Below are 20,663 nucleotides of genomic sequence, written 5' to 3'. Positions count from 1 at the left end.
ATATTTAAGGATATAATAGGAAAAATAACATTAATTATTCATTGGAATTGTAAAACGACTTATATTTAAATACAATTTTTTCCAAAACGAGAGTGTGTTTGGATTGACGGTGGACAAAATTGATTCTAGTAGAATTGAGTTTGGTAGAGTTGATTCTATCAGAATTGAGTTTAGCAGAATTGATTTATGTTTGGATACATTTATGTAAAAGTGAGTTGAATAATAAATTTCAGTGTAAAAAACATCCAGAATCAATTCTAGAAGCAGAAGCTACAAATTCTAGCTTCAAGTAGAATCAATTCTGGAGACAGAATCAATTCTACTTTTGCCTAAACAAACATCTCAAAATCAATTCTACATTTGTAGAAGTGCTTTTGGCCCTTCTAAAAGCCAAACCAAACATGCTATTATAATAAAAAACGGAGGGAGTATTAAAATAACGGAAAAGCTAACATGTGCTCTAAGGACACAAATTAATGAGATATTTATAGAAATTATTTCTTGAAACTTGTGCATTCAATGTATCAAAACTTTAAATATAACTTTATTGCATTTAATTATATTTAACTTTTTCTAATTATAATATACTTAACACGTGCCCTACGCTTAAAATAATTCACCGTTGAACTGTGTGACATTAACATTGATTGAACTATTGAACTGTGTGACATTAACATTTAACAAGTGGTAGGTGGATTTGTTTTGCCTATCAATTTAGACTAATTAAATACAAATGAATAAATTGACGATTTTTTTTAAAAAATATTTTAAAAACTTTGACATGAATTACATATTTATAATTAAACATATCAATAAAAATATTTAATAAAATAAAATTAATTTTATTATTCTCATATATTAAAAATAATAAAGGAATAACAAAAAAATATTTTGAGAAAATTTTAGTTCACTAAATATGAATTTATTTATTTCTGGAGCTAAAAAGTTCCTATTTATATAAAACTTATATTGATGGTAAAGAACAATATAAATACATAATCATAACAACTAACATCCAACTGATCCATAAGTTATTGATGGTAAGGAAGATGTGACAATCTTTGTAAAGAAATTTAGAGAGGGAGGATAAAATTCCTTAAAATTATTGGATTTTGAAATTTTTTTGAAAATGTTTAAGAGATTGAAAAATACTTTTAAATATCTTAAAATTATGTGATTTATCTATAGCTGAGAAAAAAAAAAGGTTTTAAATTAGAAACTTGAGTGACTATTTTTCTAAATTTTTTTTTTTATAATTTCTTGTAACAATTATATGAAGTATATTGACTAGAAGAGTTTCTATTTTTAAGAGTAGATCCAATTAGACAAACAAGTTCTTTCTATTCTCATCTTTTATTTTCTACTTTTTTGCTATGAATTTTCTTACATATCATTTTGTTATTTGAGATTATTTATTTTAATTGGAATTGTTGTTTGCCCCACATATATTTACCATCCTTAAAATTAATATTATTATTATTATTATTATTATTATTATTATTTTGTTATTTGAGATTATTTATTTTAATTGGAATTGTTGTTTGCCCCACATATATTTACCATCCTCAAAATTATTATTATTATTATTATTATTATTATTATTATTATTATTATTATTATTATTATTATTATTATTATTATTATTATTATTATTATTATTATTATTATGTGTGCGTGTGTGGTCTAGCGGTGAATCGCTTGGGTCTTGAGAGTGTGTTCCTCTCAAGGTCTCAGGCGCTAGATACAAATTGCTTATTATTATTATTATTATTAGAGTAATTATTATTATTATTATTATTTTATTACTATTATTATTAGAGTAATGTTATTTAGTACGAAGGAAATTGGAGAAGAAATGTAAGAATGAACACATATCACTATATTATAGGAAAATTTTTAATTTATTTTTAATTTAATTTCTTTTTTAATAGAAATCATGGGGTGTGGTGGTGATAATAAATGATTGAGATTTATTCTTGCCTTTCTTATTTTTATGTTTTCTTAAATTAGCATTTTCCTTTATGTATTAATAACATTCAATTTTGTTACTAAATGTCATATAGGTTCAATCAGAGGTCAGCTTTATCCACCCGCTATATTATCTCTATTTCATTCCCATCCCAATCAACAAGAATCAAAGCATGATATTTATAGTACTCTAATTTTGTCCGCTTAACTAGTGTCCTCAGGACAATTGTTAAGCATTTCAAAATAATAAAATTATTTTGATAATCTGCGTATTTAATATCTCAAAAATTGAAATATTAAATTTTCTATAAAATATTTTCTTTTTTTAGAATGCTTAACCATTGCCCTGAGGGCACTGGTTAGCAAGACTCTTAAAAATTTCGTAAGAGATATGTCTAGTCTACATATAATTTTTTTTTTGTTTGACACATTTTTTACTTTTGACGAGAAATCTCAAGAATAATCAAATTGAAATTTATTCATTTACCCCATTTTTTGAGATTAAATTTTTAAATAAAAATGATGATAATCTTAATTTAATTGTAATTTATCATTATTGTTATTTTCAATTTATCTTATAAGAAAAATTTAAAAAATATAAAATTTCTTTATATTTTAATTTGATTCATAGTTATTTATTATTGTTTCAATTAATCTAAAAAAATATTTCATTCCAATCTTTGATAACAAAAACAAAAAAAAAGTTACAAATCTTGATATTTTTCTAGTTTTAATATATATATATATATATATATATATATATATATATATATATATATATATATATATATATATATATATATATATATATATATATATATATATATATATATATATATATATATATATATATATATATATATAAAAGAAACATATTTATTATTATTATAATTATTATTATTATAATTATTATTATTTGTATTCTTCAATTTTTCGTGTTTTTCAAAGTTCACTTTCTGAGTTGTAAGCTTCTAGTATGTTTATCCTTCGATGTTAGTTATTTTTATGTACAATATTTCCTAACGTTTTGACAATTTCCATATGTAGATTCAATGAAGTGTGAGGAAATAATTCATTAAATAAAGAGGGGAGCCCGAGCTTTCCCAACGATTATCGACCCTTCGAATGTTCTAAGATTGACCATCGTCCCCACTCTCTGGTTGGAGTAATAGGGAGATTAATTCGGTCCTCTCAGCAGGATTCACCACGGTCTCGAGGCAAAATTGCTCCAGTGCTTAATCTGGTGTTGATATTATTTAAGTTACGAAAGGGTGTTATGCATTTTAGGAATTCTAGCTCATGTCCCCTTGTCTCGGTCGGGACCCCGTACTCCAAAGGAGCATCGAGCGTCTACTTCAAAAGAAGATTGCTATTACCTTGCTAGCATGTCTGATGGAGTTCTCGAGGAAGAAATTTTAACCCTGACGTACTACCCCTGACGAGCTACAACTTGTTTTGGCCATTTGTATAGTCGGTCATATGGATTTTATTTTGGTATACCGGCTTTGTAAAGAGGTACAACTATTGTAGGATAGTGTTTGTGATATGATGCTTCAGTGTGGTACATACATGCATGAAGTAAATAAGGCTTTTATTTCTCTTACCGAGATGAGTGATGCCTCGATTGATTTCAACCTCCATGCCTCTTTAGTTGATCAGGTAAAGTTACTAGTGGGAGAGGTGGAAAGGAAAGATAAATCTCTGGCTTCTGCTCAAGCTTTGCTATCTGTTATAAAGGTATCCCTTACAACCGCTATAGGGGATCTCGAGAATTTAAACCTTGAGAATATCTCTTTGGCTAAAAAAACTAGATAAAGCAATTGACGTCATCCTTGCGTCTATCTTCGACTCTTTTGATTATGCTTTGTTGCAAGTGGAGAAGTTTTACTCTCATTTGCGTATTTCTAGGGAGAAAGTACGACCAAATCATATAGTTGAAGATGGAAAAATTGTCTCGCTCAAAAATTAGCCATGCCTTACTCCTTTTTTTAATGTTTCTAATTGGTTTGTTTATGTAAATGTAACACCGTCCATTAGAAAATGTGTGTATAAGAATTTGATATTTGGATATAGATGTTACGTGATTAAGGTGTGCGGGTTAAACTCGTGTATATTGCTTCAGGTGTTGCTTTAACTTTATAAGATTTACGCTCTAAGTTTATTGGATGTCTCTAGAGTCATGCCCCACAAAGGGTTAATACCCCTTACCCAACCCAGTGTAAACCTATTCCGAGGTTGACGTGTGGTTGACCCACCACAGCCTTTAGAGTGGCTAAATACCAAGAAGGGGTGAGCCGATTATTGCCAATTTAATGATTGTACCACTTTCTCTATGTGTGTGCTTTACATTATGGAATTTTAATTGTTGTAGTCGTACGCCTATGGCATTTATAACAACACTCTTGAGTCTTTATGATGGAGCTTCGATCTTCCTTGTCATGCCCCTGACTCTTCATTACCTTTCATAGTCACAAAGAAAAAAGATATTTCAGAAGGATATTCTTATTTCTTCAAATGAATATATCGCGATACATTGTGATGGTGTAATTTTCTTTGCATAAAACTATTAACATAATAAGGTGGGTATGTCACCGCTTATTCACCCTGCCACTTATAGTTTGCTAGAATTAGACACCCTTTCTCTTCTGGATGGCGTAACTATTTTACATGTGGAGAGACAAATATTAATATCCCTTAGTTGTCTGGTGAGGAAAGCCATACTGATCTCCATGGCCTTGCACTTCCCTTCCTTTTGGTCTTGCTTCAAGATCTGATAGATTCTCTTAGCTATAACAAGGGTGGAATTTATCGTGATTAGTTCATATGGAGGTTGTGGAACTTCAGCTTGAGGCGAGTAGGGGATGCTACATCGTCTAAGGAAACCAGAGGGTTTGGCGATGATACAGTTGTAGATGCCTTTGCAGGTAATATTAACCCATATTTTGTGAGTTAATACATACCTTAATCTTTGTCTTTATTAGGTTTTAATTTGCTTTTTAATTGTTATTCCATTGCATTTTATTTATTTTTACAAGTTTAGCTTAGAGCATAATAGGTGCTCCCTTTTGTTGTTTTAATGTATTTTTGCTTAATTTAAGGTTAACTTTCTCGAGCAGAATCATGACTGTAGTCGTCTGTGACGAATAACATAAGTTGAAGAGAGAAGATGGACTTGAAAAAAGGGAAATTAATAGTGAAATCAGCTTGATTCTATGGCCAACGTGGAAGGAAGAAATCATTAGAATGAATCTTTTCTGAGTTGAAAAGAGAAAACATTTGAATTCAAAGATAAGGCTTGATGGAACTAGAAGACAAAAGAAGATACCATAGTACACTGTGCAGTCTGTTGCACTGTCTGCAGCCTGCCACAGAATGCTTTGTCCCCCACATGCCTTATATCAGATTCCTTGTTGACTAAGCATAAGAAATATGGTGATGGGTTTGATGTGATTTTCTCATTTTAAGCCCATGATCTAATGCAAGAAACCCTAGCTCAAGTCTATAAATAGGACCTAGATGAAATTGAAAATGAGTTTAGCATTCTAAGAGAAAATACAGAAGATACAAAGTGTGAGGAAGTAGGGAGTTGATAGAGTTTTCTTCTTCTCACCCAATCCAGTACCTACTGATGAGCGCTGGCGCAACTAGAAGCGTCTCTTGAAGATTATCCGTCTTAAGGAGCTTCTAAGTTCCTCTTAGGCTTAGATCTCTTTTTCATATTTTGTTTAGAGATGTTGCTTCTGAGAATCATGCTTGTAGTTTTTACTTAGCTCATCATGAGCTAAACCTTTTGTAGTTGAGCAATGTGAAGTTAAAATTAAGTTGTTTTATGTTACATGTTTTATGGTTTAGTGACTTGTTTTATTATATGTTAACTTATTATAAATCTTTTTCTTTGTCTGGCCAACTTAGGAATAGATAACAACTTCTTATTGTGAGAGATCCAACAATAAGTAATTTTCTTAATAAAAATGGTTGAATAAGTAGGATAGAGATATTCACTTACCTAGCTTTCTTAGAGATAAAAAGCTACAACTATCGAGGATTTCAGAATACAAAAAGACACATATTAGGGTTATAAGTGAGACTTAGAGATTTGTTCCCTCTCCATTTATTTGCATGCTTTGATGTTGTAGAGATGCACCACAAGACCACTCTGACCTCACATGTCACGACACTACTCATCATCACACATATTTACTTCTAAAATATAAATGGATCAAAGCTCAACTCAATAACTCTTAACATATTTCCAATCCTTCTCACTTCACTTTTGATACTTGTTTTAAGTGAAACTGAACTTGTTAGCATCAATATTATTGTTTTCTCTGCTCATACTTAAATCAAAAGAATATAGTTTATACAAATATCAAATATAAGTAACAGCACTCCCTCTGGGTACGATACTGTTATACTTATTCCATGTGTTACCGCTTATTTGCCCTTCCTCTTGCAGTTTGTTAAAATTAGACACCCTTTCTCGTCTGGATGGCGTAACTATTTTACCTGTGGAGAGATAAATATTCATATCCCGTAGTTTTCTGGTGAGGGAAGCCATATTAATCTCCATGTCTTCGCATTCCCCTTCCTTTTGATCTTGCTGCAAGACTTGGTAGATTCTATTAGCTCCAACAAGGGTGGAATTTACCGTGATTAGTTCATCGTGGAGGTTGTGGAACTTCAGCTTGAGATGAATCGGGGATGCTACATCGTCTAAGGATACCATAAAAGGATTTGGTGATGATACAGTTGTAGATGCCTTTGCAGGTAACCCCTAAAAACTACGAGTCGACAGTCCTAACATCCTTCCCCTTCCCCACGACAATCATCATTGAAGGCCTAAAAATTGGATCCCTCATACGACCATAAATTTTCTTTCTTTAGGTCCATTTTCTAAAAACGATTTGAGTACATTATGTCACAAGAGCTGCCACCATCAATCAATATTCGGTAAACGTCAATGTGACTGACCATGATTGCTATGACTAAAAGGAAGATATAATTCTATATTCCCGACCTTTTCACTATCCTAGAAACTGAGCATCGGCCTTTCTAGGCCCTTGATTGAGGTCTTTCCGCCTTTATTATTGACGACCATTAGCTCTACAATACGCCTCTTCATCGTCCCCTTAGACGAGGCATTTTTGTTTGGGGCGCCTCCAGTGATAGCCGCAATATGCTCGTGCTTCCCTTTATGTGTCTCTTCTTTCTTGCTGCTTTCTTCTTTGCCCGATGTCACGTTATTTACAGTATTGGCTAGGAATTTCTCTTTAAGGATTCATCCTGATCTCTCTTTCCGTCTTTGGTGTATATAAACAGATGACTCCTCTTTATCAAATCCTTGATGGCATCCTTCAATTGGATGCCGTTTTTGGAGGTATGTTCATAAATTTTTGGAAACGAAAATACTTTAATTTATCGGTCTGGGAAGACTCCTTGACCTAGAAAGGATTCTTTATCTTGGTTTTGGGAAAATCAATGTTATCATATTGTTTATAGATTTTCTCCCAAGAGGTGTTGAGGGGAGTGTACTTGTTAAACCGACAACGGGTCCCACAATCGCTTTCTTCTCTACATCGATCGGACTTCTTCCTCGATGACCGATCGAAGCCTATTTTTTTTGGATACCTAGTTATCTCCTCGTGAAATAATTTTCTCTTCATAATTAATAAAGGTGTGAGCCTTATTCAATAGCTCTTACAAACTAAGAGCCTCCTTACACCCTAGTTTCTCTTTGAATGAGCTATCTAGCTTCAAGCCATTTTCAAAAATATAACATTTTAGGATCTTGTTGTAGCCTCCCACTTCTACTTTCATAAAGTGATCAATATATGACTTTAAACTATCCTTTTCTCCCTATGTAATCTTACTGAGTGTGGATATTGTTGTAGGTTGCCTCTTACGGATGGTGAAGCAAACAATGATGTTTTCACACCAGTTGATCCATGAATTAATGCACTTGCTAGTAAGAGATTTGAACTAGATTATAGTCGATCGAGTTAGAGTTAATGCAAAGATTTTACACTTCTGCATCATCAACGTGTTAGTAATCTAGATGATCGTCAACATGTTGCTCATGTTCAACAAGATCTCTCTATCCTTCATAACCATTTAGCTTCTCAGGCTTCTTCAATGATTTTGATATCTGACTTTCCATGATACGCGTAGAAAGAGGATGCTTATTTCAGTTTTTAACCAAAGGATTCTTCATTTGTTCTTCTTCCTTCTTAGCGCGTCAGACCTCGGGGGAGGGGGTGTGACTACCTCTACATCCTTCAAGAGCAAAAGCGAGAGTCTGATCTGGATTTGAAATTGTGGACCGCATCACCTGATGCGGCCGCAATATTGCGTTTGCGGTTAGTAACGCATCGGCAACGGAACAGAATAGTTAATAATGCATTATAACGGTGTTTTGACCGCAACGGACCGCATCGAACCACAACGGTCAAATGTTCCACGTTCAGTTCAGATTCATTTTCAATAAAGCTAAAGCAGAAGAATCTTACACATAACAGAGCAGAAGAATCTTACACATAACAGATAATCTCATAATACACAAGCAAGCAAAAGAATCTTACACATAACAGAGAATCTCGTACACAAGCAGAAAATTTTCAGAGTTTAGACATTAGAATAAGAATCTTATGATCAATTTAGAGTTTACCTTCACTTTATGTCTCTTTTCTACTGCTCTGAGAGTCCAAATGCATGTAAAACTTGTATTTAACTTACTTTTGCTTCATTGAGTTTTAATACTTAATCAGAATTTCTCTCTATTTCGCTGGGTGTTTAAATCTGATGCAAGTTTCTTCCTCTCCTTTCCAGCTTCATTCATACTGCTGGCAGTGTTGGGTATGTAATTTTCTGCCTCATTTCACTAATTATTTCAGAAGTATTATAATGCTTTTAGAAATGAAGAGAGATTTGAAGAATGATTTTACATCTTTGAAGTTAAATGGCTTGTTTTTAGTAACTGTGTTGTTGTTCTTCTTCACCGCAATGTATTGTTCTTCACCGCCATTTATTAGCTTGTTGTGATTCATTTATGCACTTGAACATGTGATTCACTTATGCACTTGGAAGTGGAACATGTGATAATGGTAAAGCCACGTTTCATGCAGTGGCATATGAATAAAATATAAAATGTTTTTTTAGTTAACTTAATTAGCTAAAATTTTGGGAGCAAATCTATAGAGGGAAAATAAATTTTAGGTTAAAAATTTGGTAGGTAAAAAATAAATCAAAGTAAAATAAATAATTTTGTGATGTAAGGATAATTAATTTAATTTTACATTTATTTAATTATGCTAGTGTTTAAAAATTATTTTATATTTTTGAACAACAATTTTTATTTATGTTAGTTAATTAATTAAATTTGTAAGAAAATGATTTATTTAATAATTTTAATTTTTTTAAAGAATTTATAATTTTTGTGTCTTTTTTTAAGATAAATATTTAATCTTTTTGAAAAATACTTTTTATTTATTTAAATTAAATAATTAAAATTTAAAGATAGTGTATTTTATTTAAATTTTATATTTATAACTAATTATTTATATATTCAATTAATAGGTATCATTGAATAATGCCTCCACGAGAACAATTTCCTACAAAAGGTTTGGATGATGCTCCAAGTGATGATATTGGATGGTATTTTGGAACTCCAGAACCCGGAAGTCGCAACAATCTTCACGCAAACTTTGTAATATAGTAATAAAAGGTGGCATTACAAGATTGAAGCAACATATAGCACACATGAAAGGACAGGTTGCGACTTGTGGTTGAGTAACGACTATGGTTAGAGAAAATATGATGAAAATTTTAATTGATTCTAAAGCAAAGAGAAATGATTCTAAGAGAAGGAAAGAAGAATTTTAAGAACGTTTAAGAGGAGATGGTGAAGATACAGATGAAGATGTGAATACTCTTGTTGATAATCAATTAAGATATGCAACACAAGAAAGCATCGAGAATGGGAAAATATGCAACAATTCAAAACAGAAACAAGAGCTTCTAAAAATGTATATGAACATGGTGGAAGCTCTCGTGTAAGTGTTAGTGGAGGTAAAAAGTATGAAGCAAAAGTATTGATCTTGTTAGGAGCAAAAGTATGAAGCAACCAAGAGCTGGTAAAGGCTTTTTGAAGACTTGGAGAAAAAGGCTTGGAGAGGATGTAAGTAAATTTATAATTTACGAGCGTTTGCCTATGAATTTATCTAACTCTCCATGGTTGCATAATTTGAATTATACTGCTTCTGAGGTGGGAAAAGCCAAGTGCCCAACTCCTTATGAAATCTCAAATGTTTATTTGGAAGCTAAATATAAGAAAATGTTGGAGTGGACAAATGGTATGAAAAAAATTTGGCAAGAAAGAGGAACAACAATAATGTGTGATGGTTGGACAGATAATATCAACCATACTCATATTATGAATTTCTTGGTATATTGTCATAAGGGTACTATTTTTTGGAAATCTGTCGATGCTTCTGATGTTGATAGTAGAAACACTGACTACTACTTTCAATTGTTGCATAAAGTTGTGGAAGAAGTGGGAGAAGAGTGTGTAGTTCAAGTGGTAACAGACAATTAAGCCGCATTAAAAGCAGCTAGTCAAAAGCTAATGGAGAAGAGGCCACATTTATATTGGTCTTCTTGTGCAGCTCATTGTTTAGATCTTTGCTTAGAGGATATAGGAAAAAAGAAAAGCATACACAATTTATTAAGTGAAGCAAAAATGGTGACAACATTCATCTATAATCACACGTATATTGTGAGTCTCATGAAAAAATATACTGGTGGTAGAGATATTGTTCGTCCTGGTGTTACCCGATTTGCAACACAATTTCTACAACTTCAAGAAATTGTAAGACAAAAGCAAGGTCTTGAAACCATGTTCAGTTCTGAAGAATTTAGAAAAAAAGTATGGTAAAGAAAAGAAAGTACCGGAATATGAAGCAAGAAAAATTGTTATGAGTAGGGACTTTTGGAGTAAGGCTAATGACATATTGAAAGTATTTGAGCCAATTGTAAAAGTCTTGAGACTAGTTGATGGTGATGAGAAACCAACAATGGGTTTCATATATGAAGCCATTGGTCGAGCAAAACAAGCCATTCAACAAAATTCTCGTTATCATTCCAAATATAATGATATCATTGACAAGCGTTGGACATTCATGCACTCTGACCTTCATTCTGCTGGTATGTCAATATATTTTATAATTTTAATTTGGTCATGAAATTTAAATGTGAAATATCATATCCTCAATAATTGATTTTGATTTCTAGGTTATTTTCTTAATCCACAATTTCAATATGGAATCGAACATGGAATAGCTGTGTATAAAGAAACATTTAATGGAACAAAAAGTGTAATCATGAAGCTAGAAAGAAACATGGATGATCAAATCAAATCTCTAAACCAAGTAAGTAATGGATATTATATTTTCATATGATAAATTATTTATTGAAAAAATTGGTTATGTATTGATATGTTTTGTTATATTACCTAGCTAACACTTTTTAGAGAAAAGAGTGAAACATTTGGTACGCCTATAGCTCAAAAATCTTGGTCTAAGATGGATGCAGGTAAAATACAATTTTTTTATAACTTTTATATATAAAATTTAATTTTTAATTTAACCAATAATTTTCTTTTTTTTTCTTCTTTAAAAGCTCAATGGTGGGAATACCATGGTTCATGCGCTCCTGAACTTCAATGTTTGCCTATGAAAGTTGTCAGTCAAACAATCTCTGCGACAAACTGTGAGAGGAATTGGAGTACATTTAGCTATATCCACACAAAGACAAGAAATAGATTGAAGTACAAAAAATTGCATAAGCTTTTCCTCACACATTACAACATGAAATTGAGAATGAGAGATAAATTAAGGAAGAGTCAAGAAGAAATAGAAGCAAATTTGATCCGATAAATCTTGACAATATATTTCAAGAAGATTCATTATCTCATTGGATAGAAGAGAGGGAAAATCCAATATTGGATGGAGTTCAAAATGCAGAATGGTTGCCGATAGTTGATATAGATGATGAAAATGTTGATGATAATAATGAATCTAATGAAAGTGGTGGTGGTTTAAGTCCACCAAGCGGTAATAGTGGTGATGGAGGTGGTAATGAAGTGGCTAACGAGGGTGAAGGAGGAAGTGGAGGCGGTGAAGATAAAGGAGAAGATGATGATCAATTAGAACTTGATCCATATCATGAAATACCACTAGGTTATAGGCGTTATAGGAACTTGAATGATATGGTTCAAGCTGATAACTCACTACTTGAGACAAGAGAAAATGTGTCACAATCTGGAAGAAAGGGGAAAAGAAAACAAAATGTTCCACTTGAAGATTCTTCCTCTTCTAGTATTGCTAATAGTTTTAGTGATTTTGGGATTGACGATTCTTCACAAGGTAATCAACAATCTTATCCACCTGTTTACCAGTATCCATATTTCAACTCTTATAACCAATATCCTATTGATCAAGTTTCTCCGTACTACCAACAATCAATTAATGATCATAATCCTTATCTTCAACAATCAAATGGTGATGTTTTTGGTTATGTCTTTGGACAAGAAGCTACACGATATGATAGTGAGAGTGAAAGTACAAGTTATGCTCATTCACGGCATTCCACTATGTGGTAGAAAGAGTCATGTAAGTTATATTTCAAACATTTGAATTTATATTTAGTTAACTATATGTGATGAAAAGTCTTAATATTAGTTGCAATTTAAACGTACTAATTAGGAGTTTCATCATCGTCATCTTTTCTTTTCTTTTTTGCAGTGAAGACATCTTTGTGGGACAAAATGATGTTGTTTTTCACAACCAAGATTGCAACATAGGACATTAGTCCTTTTATTTTAAATAAATTGTAACTTATTTGTATTATGTACTTGAAAAATTACTTTCGATGTTTGTTTAAATAACTTACAAGATTATTTGTGATAATATTTGTTTAATTATAATTCAACTTAAATTATACATAAATACTATACAATAGCCTAAAAATGAATTGAAACTATTACAACATTATAAATACAAGAAACATAAATAGTTATAATAATTTTATATATTTTTTATATTTTGTGCGTGTATAAAATAATTTCACGCCGCAACAGCCGCAATGCGCAACACAGCGACCGCATTGACCGCAACCGCAACATCCGCAACCGCAATTTAAAACCATGAGTCTGATGTCTCTAGATTCTTCGATGGCTTAAAGGTCTTGGAGTCTCATTCCACTAAAATTCAGCTGCCTCATGGATGACAGTATGACTCCTTTAGGAAATGACCTCAAGCCCCATGTTGCCTTTCAAATTTGCATTATGCAAGCTTTCCTTAAGACGAAGTAATCTTTCATGCACTTTTTGCAAATTCTATTACAGAACCATGTTGTGAACACTATTTAGCAGTTCATTAGCGCATTCCACGCCAAGGTTGGCTTGCAATAGTTTGAAACAAGGTAATGCTTCCGGCCTAGGTACCATCAGCGATGCTGGAGGCCTGAGCGATGGTTGGCCTCGTTGAAATTGTGGAGTAGATCTTAAGAATGAGAGAGATCGAAATACTCCTTGAGAAGTTATAGGTTGAAAGAGATCTTGATTCGAAGATGCGAGTGGAGAATTTATGAGGACTCGATTGCTATCGTTATGCGAAAGAGGTGGTGGATCTCATACAGCTTGAGCAAATGTTGCAACTTTTCTTTGTGTAGCAGAGCAAGTAACTGTGGAACTTGCCATTCCTGGTGAATCTAGATGGAGATATGAGAAGCGGTGTTAATTTTCGATTATAACCACTTGTTAGTCTATTGGCATGGAGTGTGAAGATCTGTTCGATTGCTCTTGGAATGAGATCGCCTACATTCTTTATTAGAATAACATACTTGTACCATTCGTGATGGGGTGGATCGTTCAACTCTCTGGATCATAATTACTGGACCCTCTAGCTAACCTAAAATAGGGCCTAAACCATGCCATGTTATTTTGATTTTTACAACCCCATTTATTTTACTTATGTTGTTTCTTTTACTTATTTCATTATTGTTTCTATTTTTTGCATTTTTCTTATAGCTTGGGACCAATGTCATACTATTCTATTTTTCTCATCATACCTCCCTTATTTCACTTGTTTATTTAATTTTTTTTATTATTATTTCAATTTTTTATGTTTATTTAGGCTTTGTCATTTAAATCTTAATTAGGGAAACGTTAGAAGTAACTTAGCATTGTTGTGTTTGAATATAGGAGATAAGATGTATGTATATATTGGTGTGTATTTGTAATAAAAAATATCATAAACTCAACTTATTATCTAACATCATGGATCATCTCCTTCACCAAAAGCAAGTGTAATTAAATTAATGGTATTAAGAAAAATGATAAAAAGAAGAAGAGAGAGAAAATATTAGAAAAAGATAGAGAGAAAAGTGTGAAGGAGATAGTTGAAGAAAATAAATTGAAGGAGAGATTCAAATCCACTATCTAATGCTATAAAATTAAACTAATAATTTTTTAAAGTAAAAACTAGATTAAAAAAGGACTAATTAAATGTAATTTTTTTTCCGAGTGTTCGGACATAAGTCCTACCATTTGCTTGTTCGAACACTCGTGTTTCTTTAAAAAAAAAACTTAACTTAATCGTTTTGAGTTCATTATTTTATTGAATTAAAAATAATTAATTGGATATATATCGCTTTTATTCGTAAGTGTTCAGAAACAATTTGTATAACTTATTTATTCTAAGATTTGTCTTACTACTGCATCATAGTTTTATGCAAAGAATTGTAAAGATGCAGGTTTTGTGAACTAAATGCGAAAGTCATCATAGACTCTAACCATTCTTACTTCCATGAAAGTAAATTCCATTTAAAATCAAGAAATATGGGGCACCCAAAATATTACCACGTTGATTTTTAGTGTTACATAATTTTGTTAAAAGAATTTTTATAAAGAAACTTTTTATAAAAGTTTCAAATGAAGATTTTGTTTAAATAATTATTATTAAAATGTGATTTTAGGTATTTATCGTAAAAAAAATTGAATATCATAATTTCAAAAAATCACTTAATTTTGAAGTTATTTCAAATAGATTTTCATAAAAATCATTTTTAAAATACAATTTTTCGAAAAAATTGCAATTTTGACTAAGTTTTGGTATTCAATAATGTATGTTTATGTTATAGGATGTCAAAATTAGTGTTTCATTTTAGAAAAAACGAATATAAAAAAGCTTGTAATATTTTGAAAAACGATTTTCAAAAAATCTATTTTAAAAAATATAAAGAAAAAATCATTTTTTTAAAGCTGAAACAAGCAGACTCTCTAAGGGATAGGGCGGCGTCAAGGGTAGTAATTTTGGACTTAGAGTTTGGTTGTGAAGTGGTGGTATCAGTGTGGTGAGATGGAAGAGACTGGAAAATCACCGGCTTCAATAATCATCGATTTTATAAAACAAAGTTTATTTTTTTAAATCATTGAATAATTAATATAAATGGACAATATGTATACAAGATACATTGCATATTCTATTAACCTAAAAAACAATTTATTTTCTTCTTATAAATAAGATTAGAGAGAGGAAAAATACTTGTATAATAAAACTGTATTTCTATAATTATTATTATTGAATCGTAGTTACTTTGCTATTCTTATTGTTGCTAGACAGGAACATAACCCTTCACTTTAGGATCGGCATGATAAAATCGCAGTCCATGCTACTTTGTTACGACGTCTTGGTTCGAGCTTATCCTCTATTGGCTCTTGTTGAGTTGTGTTCTCTTTGATGGACTTTATGCCATTCCAATTTTTCACCAATTGTGAATAGACCCAGCATCTAACAACACCTCCTTTTTACCAAAGCTATCACTTTAGCTTGTACAATTTTTTTTTGTTGGTGGTATTCTAGAGGTGGTATGTGATAAATTATGGTGTTGCAGGATTCTGCAGAGGAAAACTGGATTTAGTCACTTTTTGCACTATATTTCCACTGGTGGAAGATATGCTTTAAAACTGCACATGACACTTTTCTCACTATACTTCCACTGGTGGAAGATATGCTTTAAAACTGCTATTTTATTGAATTCACCACCAACTGCTTTATCTTTCTTAGCATTACAAAGCATTTATATAGGCTTGAATCAAAACTGACATAGAATACAATAAGATGATAATTAAGATGAGGACTCTTAGTTCTCTCAATCTTAATGTTATAACTCTAACATAACCCCAAATAAAGACAATAATTAGAATTTGATGGTTGCAATTCTCTTATAATTCTTACTAAAGCCAGTGGTGGTTACAACACATTAATTTTAACACTCCCCTTTAATGTGTTGCTCTTTAACTCCCATTGCTTCTCTAAGTTGTTGAAATCTTCCTCTTGGTAGTGCTTTAGTAAAAATGTCTGCAAGCTGCTCTTGTGAACTGCAGAACACTAATTGCACATCGCCATCTTCAATCACACTTTGAATGAAGTCGTACTTTATATTAATATGTCTTGTTCGACAGTGGAAAACAGGATTCTTCGCCATGGCTATTGCTGATTTATTATCACAGTGAAGCAACAAACTTTCTTCTTGCTTTTCTCCGATATCTTCAAGTATTCTTCTCAACCACAATGATTGTTGTGTAGCCAAACCAACTGCCAAATATTCTGCTTCAGCTGAAGACTGCGCTACAGTGTCTTGTTTCTTTGAACACCAAGAAATTACTCTTGATCCCAGGCTGAACACATAACCAGAAGTGCTTTTCATGTCATCAACACTTCCGGCCCAATCACTGCCACAGTAACCATTAGATTCAAGTTTAAAATTCTTTTCAAACCTGATTCCATGCTCCATGGTTTCCATGACATACCTTAGAACTCTTTTTGCTGCTCCAAGGTGCAAGTGACTCGGTTTACTCATGAACCTTGAGAGCAAACTAGCAGCAAACATTAAATCGGGTCGTGTAACTGTTAGATAAAACAAACTGTTAGAACAAGATTTGTTCTGATCAATATTCTTAGTTTTGATGATAACAATGTATATGAATTTTGTATGAGATAATGTGGTACTCTAATACTATGCAATTTCCATTTCAGGAATTATATAAAGAGTATGCACAAAATCAGCGCAAGAAGCACTGACTCAGAAGGTTCAGCATGCAACATCAGAACATGGTCTAGCAAGACATCAGAAGATGGTCAAGCAGAATCAGAACATGGTCTATGGAAGCATCAGAAGGACTTGAGATCAGAAGCAGAAGCACTGAAGTTCTCATGGTATCACGCTAAGAAGCATTTCAAGGTCAGAAGACAAGAAGATGCTCTGCACCAAGCTGTTTGACTCTGATGATATTCAAACGTTGTTTACACAAACATCAGATCAGAAGCAAGTACAAGATGGCAGGCTACGCTGACTGACAAAAGGAACGTTAGTAGCTATTAAAGGCAACGTCAGTAGACACAGCGAAAGCAAGGCTCGAGGTAGTTGACAAAAAAGTGAAACATTAAATGCAATGCTGTACGGATTACGCAAAGCATTAAATGCTCCCAACGGTCATCTTCTCAAATGTCTATAAATAGAAGTTCTGATGAGAAGCTGAATACAACACTTGCGCAAATATACAGAAACGCTGTCAAATTCAAAAAGCTCTCAAACTTCATCTTCAACCTCACTACTTTGCTGTTGTAATATATTAGTGAGATTAAGCTTAAACTTAAGAGAAAATCACAGTTGTGATAATAGCTTTATAAGAAGCATTGTAACTCTTAAAAGAATTTGTTTACATTTATTTGTAAGAACTAGAGTGATCAGGTTGTTGATCAGAATACTCTAGAAAGTCTTAGAGGGTATCTAAGCAGTTTGTTCCTAGAGTGATCAGGTTGTGATCAGTATACTCTAGAAGACTTAGAAGTTGTCTAAGTGGAAAACCATTGTAATCTTGTGTGATTAATGGATTAAATCCTCAGGTGAGATAAATCACTCCAAGGGGGTGGACTGGAGTAGTTTAGTTAACAACGAACCAGGATAAAAATCATTGTGCAAATAGTTTTTATCTTACAAGTTTTAAAGCTACACTTATTCAAACCCCCCCTTTCTAAGTGTTTTTCTATCCTTCACAAACTTCCAACCAAACTTCTATACATGCTTGCATCTACTAATCTTCCACCATCTTCCTTCTTTAATTTTTAATTCACCACTAAAGGAATATCAACAGGTTTGCAGCCATTCATGCCAAACTTTTTCAAAATCTTTTCAGCATATCTCCTTTGACAAATAATAACTCCATATTCATCTTGGTAAACCTCAATACCAAGAAAATGATGCAGCAAGCCAAGATCACTCATCTCATATTTTTTCATCATTTTTATTTTAAAATTTTCAACCATTTTCTTGTTGTTACCCGTATACACCAAATCATCAACATAAAGGGCAACAAGAAGGATATCATCTTTACCTTGATGCTTCACATACAAGGTATGCTCACTCTGACGTCTTTGAAATCCTTGTTGAATGAAGTAGCTGTCAATTTCACTATACCATGCTCTAGGGGCTTGTTTCAACCCATAGAGAGCTTTCTTCAACTTGTAAACTTTTTCTTCTTGGCCTTTAGTCACAAAGCCTTGAGGTTGCTGCACATATACCTCTTCTTTTAATTCTCCATTCAGGAAAGCTGACTTCACATCAAGTTGGTACAGGTTCCACCCTTTCTGAGCTGCTAATGCAATAACTGTTCGTACAGTATCCAATCTTGCAACTGGGGCAAAAGTTTCACTATAGTCAATTCCAGGCTATTGTGCATAGCCTTTTACTACCAATCTAGCCTTGGCTCTTTGAATTGACCCATCTGGATTATGCTTTAATTTGTACACCCACTTTACTCCAATAGCTTCTTTGTCATTTGGCTTTTCAACTAGCTGCCATGTTTTGTTTTTCTCAATGGCATTTATCTCTTCTTGCATCGCATTCCTCCAAACATCTTCTTTGATTGCTTCATCAAAATTTTCTAGTTCCACAACACAATAGTTGCATCTTGCATAAACATCACTCAAATCCTTCAATTTTATTGGAGTTGAGCTGGGAGATGATGAACTTGAACTTGGTGAACTTGGAGAGGATGCGGAACTTGGTGTACATGGAGCTGGTTGCTCATTCTCAGCTGCTGAATTTTGTTGTTGTAATATGATTGCAGGGATTGTTTTCTCCTTCATTTTGTCTTCTTCCCAATTCCAAGAAGCATTCTCATCAAATATAACATCCCAACTAATGATCACCTTGTTTGTCTTCAAGTTGTAAAGTCTATAGCCCTTTGACATGGAACTATAGCCAATAAAGACACATCTTTCACTTGTTTCTTCTAGCTTTGTCCTCTTTTGTTTTAGAATTTGAGCATAGCAAACACATCCAAAAAATTTAAGATGGTTCACCGACGGTGTTCTTCCACTCCAGGCTTCAAATGGAGTCTTTTTCCACACGGCCTTTGTTGGACACATGTTCATCAAATACACAGCAGTGTTAACGACTTGGGCCAAAAGGTTTTAGGTAAACCTTTCTCAAGTAGCATAGATTTCACCATCTCCATCACAGTTTGATTCTTTCTTTCAGACACACCATTTTGCTGAGGTGTATAGCCAACAGTGAGCTGTCTTTCAACACCTTCATCTTCACAAAATTTGTGAAATTCATTTGAGGTGTACTCCTTCCCTCGATCACTTCTCAGCATCTTTATAAATCAGCCACTTTGTTTTCAACTAATGCTTTAAATTTCTTAAAGATTACAAACACTTCAGATTTTTGTCTCATGAAATATACCCAAGTCATGCGGGTAAAGTCTTCAATAAACAAGATAAAGTACCTGTTTTTGCCATGAGACAAAGTATTCATAGGGCCATACACATCTGTGTGTACAAGTTCCAACACTTGTTTGGCTCTCCATGCGCCTTCCTTTGGAAATGGTTGCCGGTGGTGTTTTCCAAGGACACATCCTTCACACACACCAGATTTTTCTTCGATTCTTGGCAGCCCATACACCATCTTCTTTTGATAGAGTAACTTTTCCTGTGCCATAAACACGAGTCATTCTCTTCTCTGGCCATCATGCTTACATTTTTCTCATAGTTGAAAGATAGTGGAAAGCTCCTGTTGCTAGTCATCTTCACAACGGTAACACTTCTTCTTTCTGAGTCAAAAATTCTGCACTCTCTATTCTCAAAGTTTAGAGAATAGCCGTGCTCCAGAAGTTGTCCAATGCTAAGCAAATTTTCGTCTAATTCTGGCACATAAAGCGTGTCATGTATGACTTTGCTTCCTTGCTTTGTGGTGACTCCAATGCTTCCTTTCCCTTTCACTTCGACATGTTCTCCATTGCCCAATTTAACTTTTGAGCCAAATGAAGAATCAATATTTATAAATGCTTCCTTCTGTCCGGTCATATGGTTGCTACAGCCGCTGTCCAAATAGCAAACATTTTTACCTTCTTCATGCAATGCTTTTTGACAAGCAAATTTTTTTTTCCTTCATCAGATTCTCCTTCTGCGTACGAAGCATGTTGCTGATTTGCAAGACGACCATCCTTTTGAAGGTGCCCGAATCTCTTGCAATTGTGACATTGTGGTTTGCCTTTGTTCCAAAAGTCCTTCTCGTCATGAGTGCCGCTGTTACAAATTTTGCACCATTTGTTTGATGCTTTATTCCATCTTCCG

At 33.0% G+C, this 20,663-nt stretch overlaps 1 protein-coding gene across 1 annotated transcript; it reads right to left on the bottom strand.

Moving 5' to 3' along the window:
- Positions 1-19,841: 19,841 nt before the first annotated feature.
- LOC131652681 (uncharacterized) lies at positions 19,842-20,393 on the bottom strand. Its single transcript, XM_058922626.1, has one exon. The coding sequence runs from the start codon at positions 20,391-20,393 to the stop codon at positions 19,842-19,844; it is 552 nt and encodes a 183-aa protein (XP_058778609.1).
- Positions 20,394-20,663: the final 270 nt, after the last annotated feature.

This window comes from Vicia villosa, linkage group LG1, assembly GCF_029867415.1.
Source record: "Vicia villosa cultivar HV-30 ecotype Madison, WI linkage group LG1, Vvil1.0, whole genome shotgun sequence".
Classification (NCBI taxonomy): domain Eukaryota; kingdom Viridiplantae; phylum Streptophyta; class Magnoliopsida; order Fabales; family Fabaceae; genus Vicia; species Vicia villosa.
The sequence above is the reverse complement of the archived record's forward strand: the minus strand, read 5'-3'. Positions and strand labels throughout refer to the sequence as shown.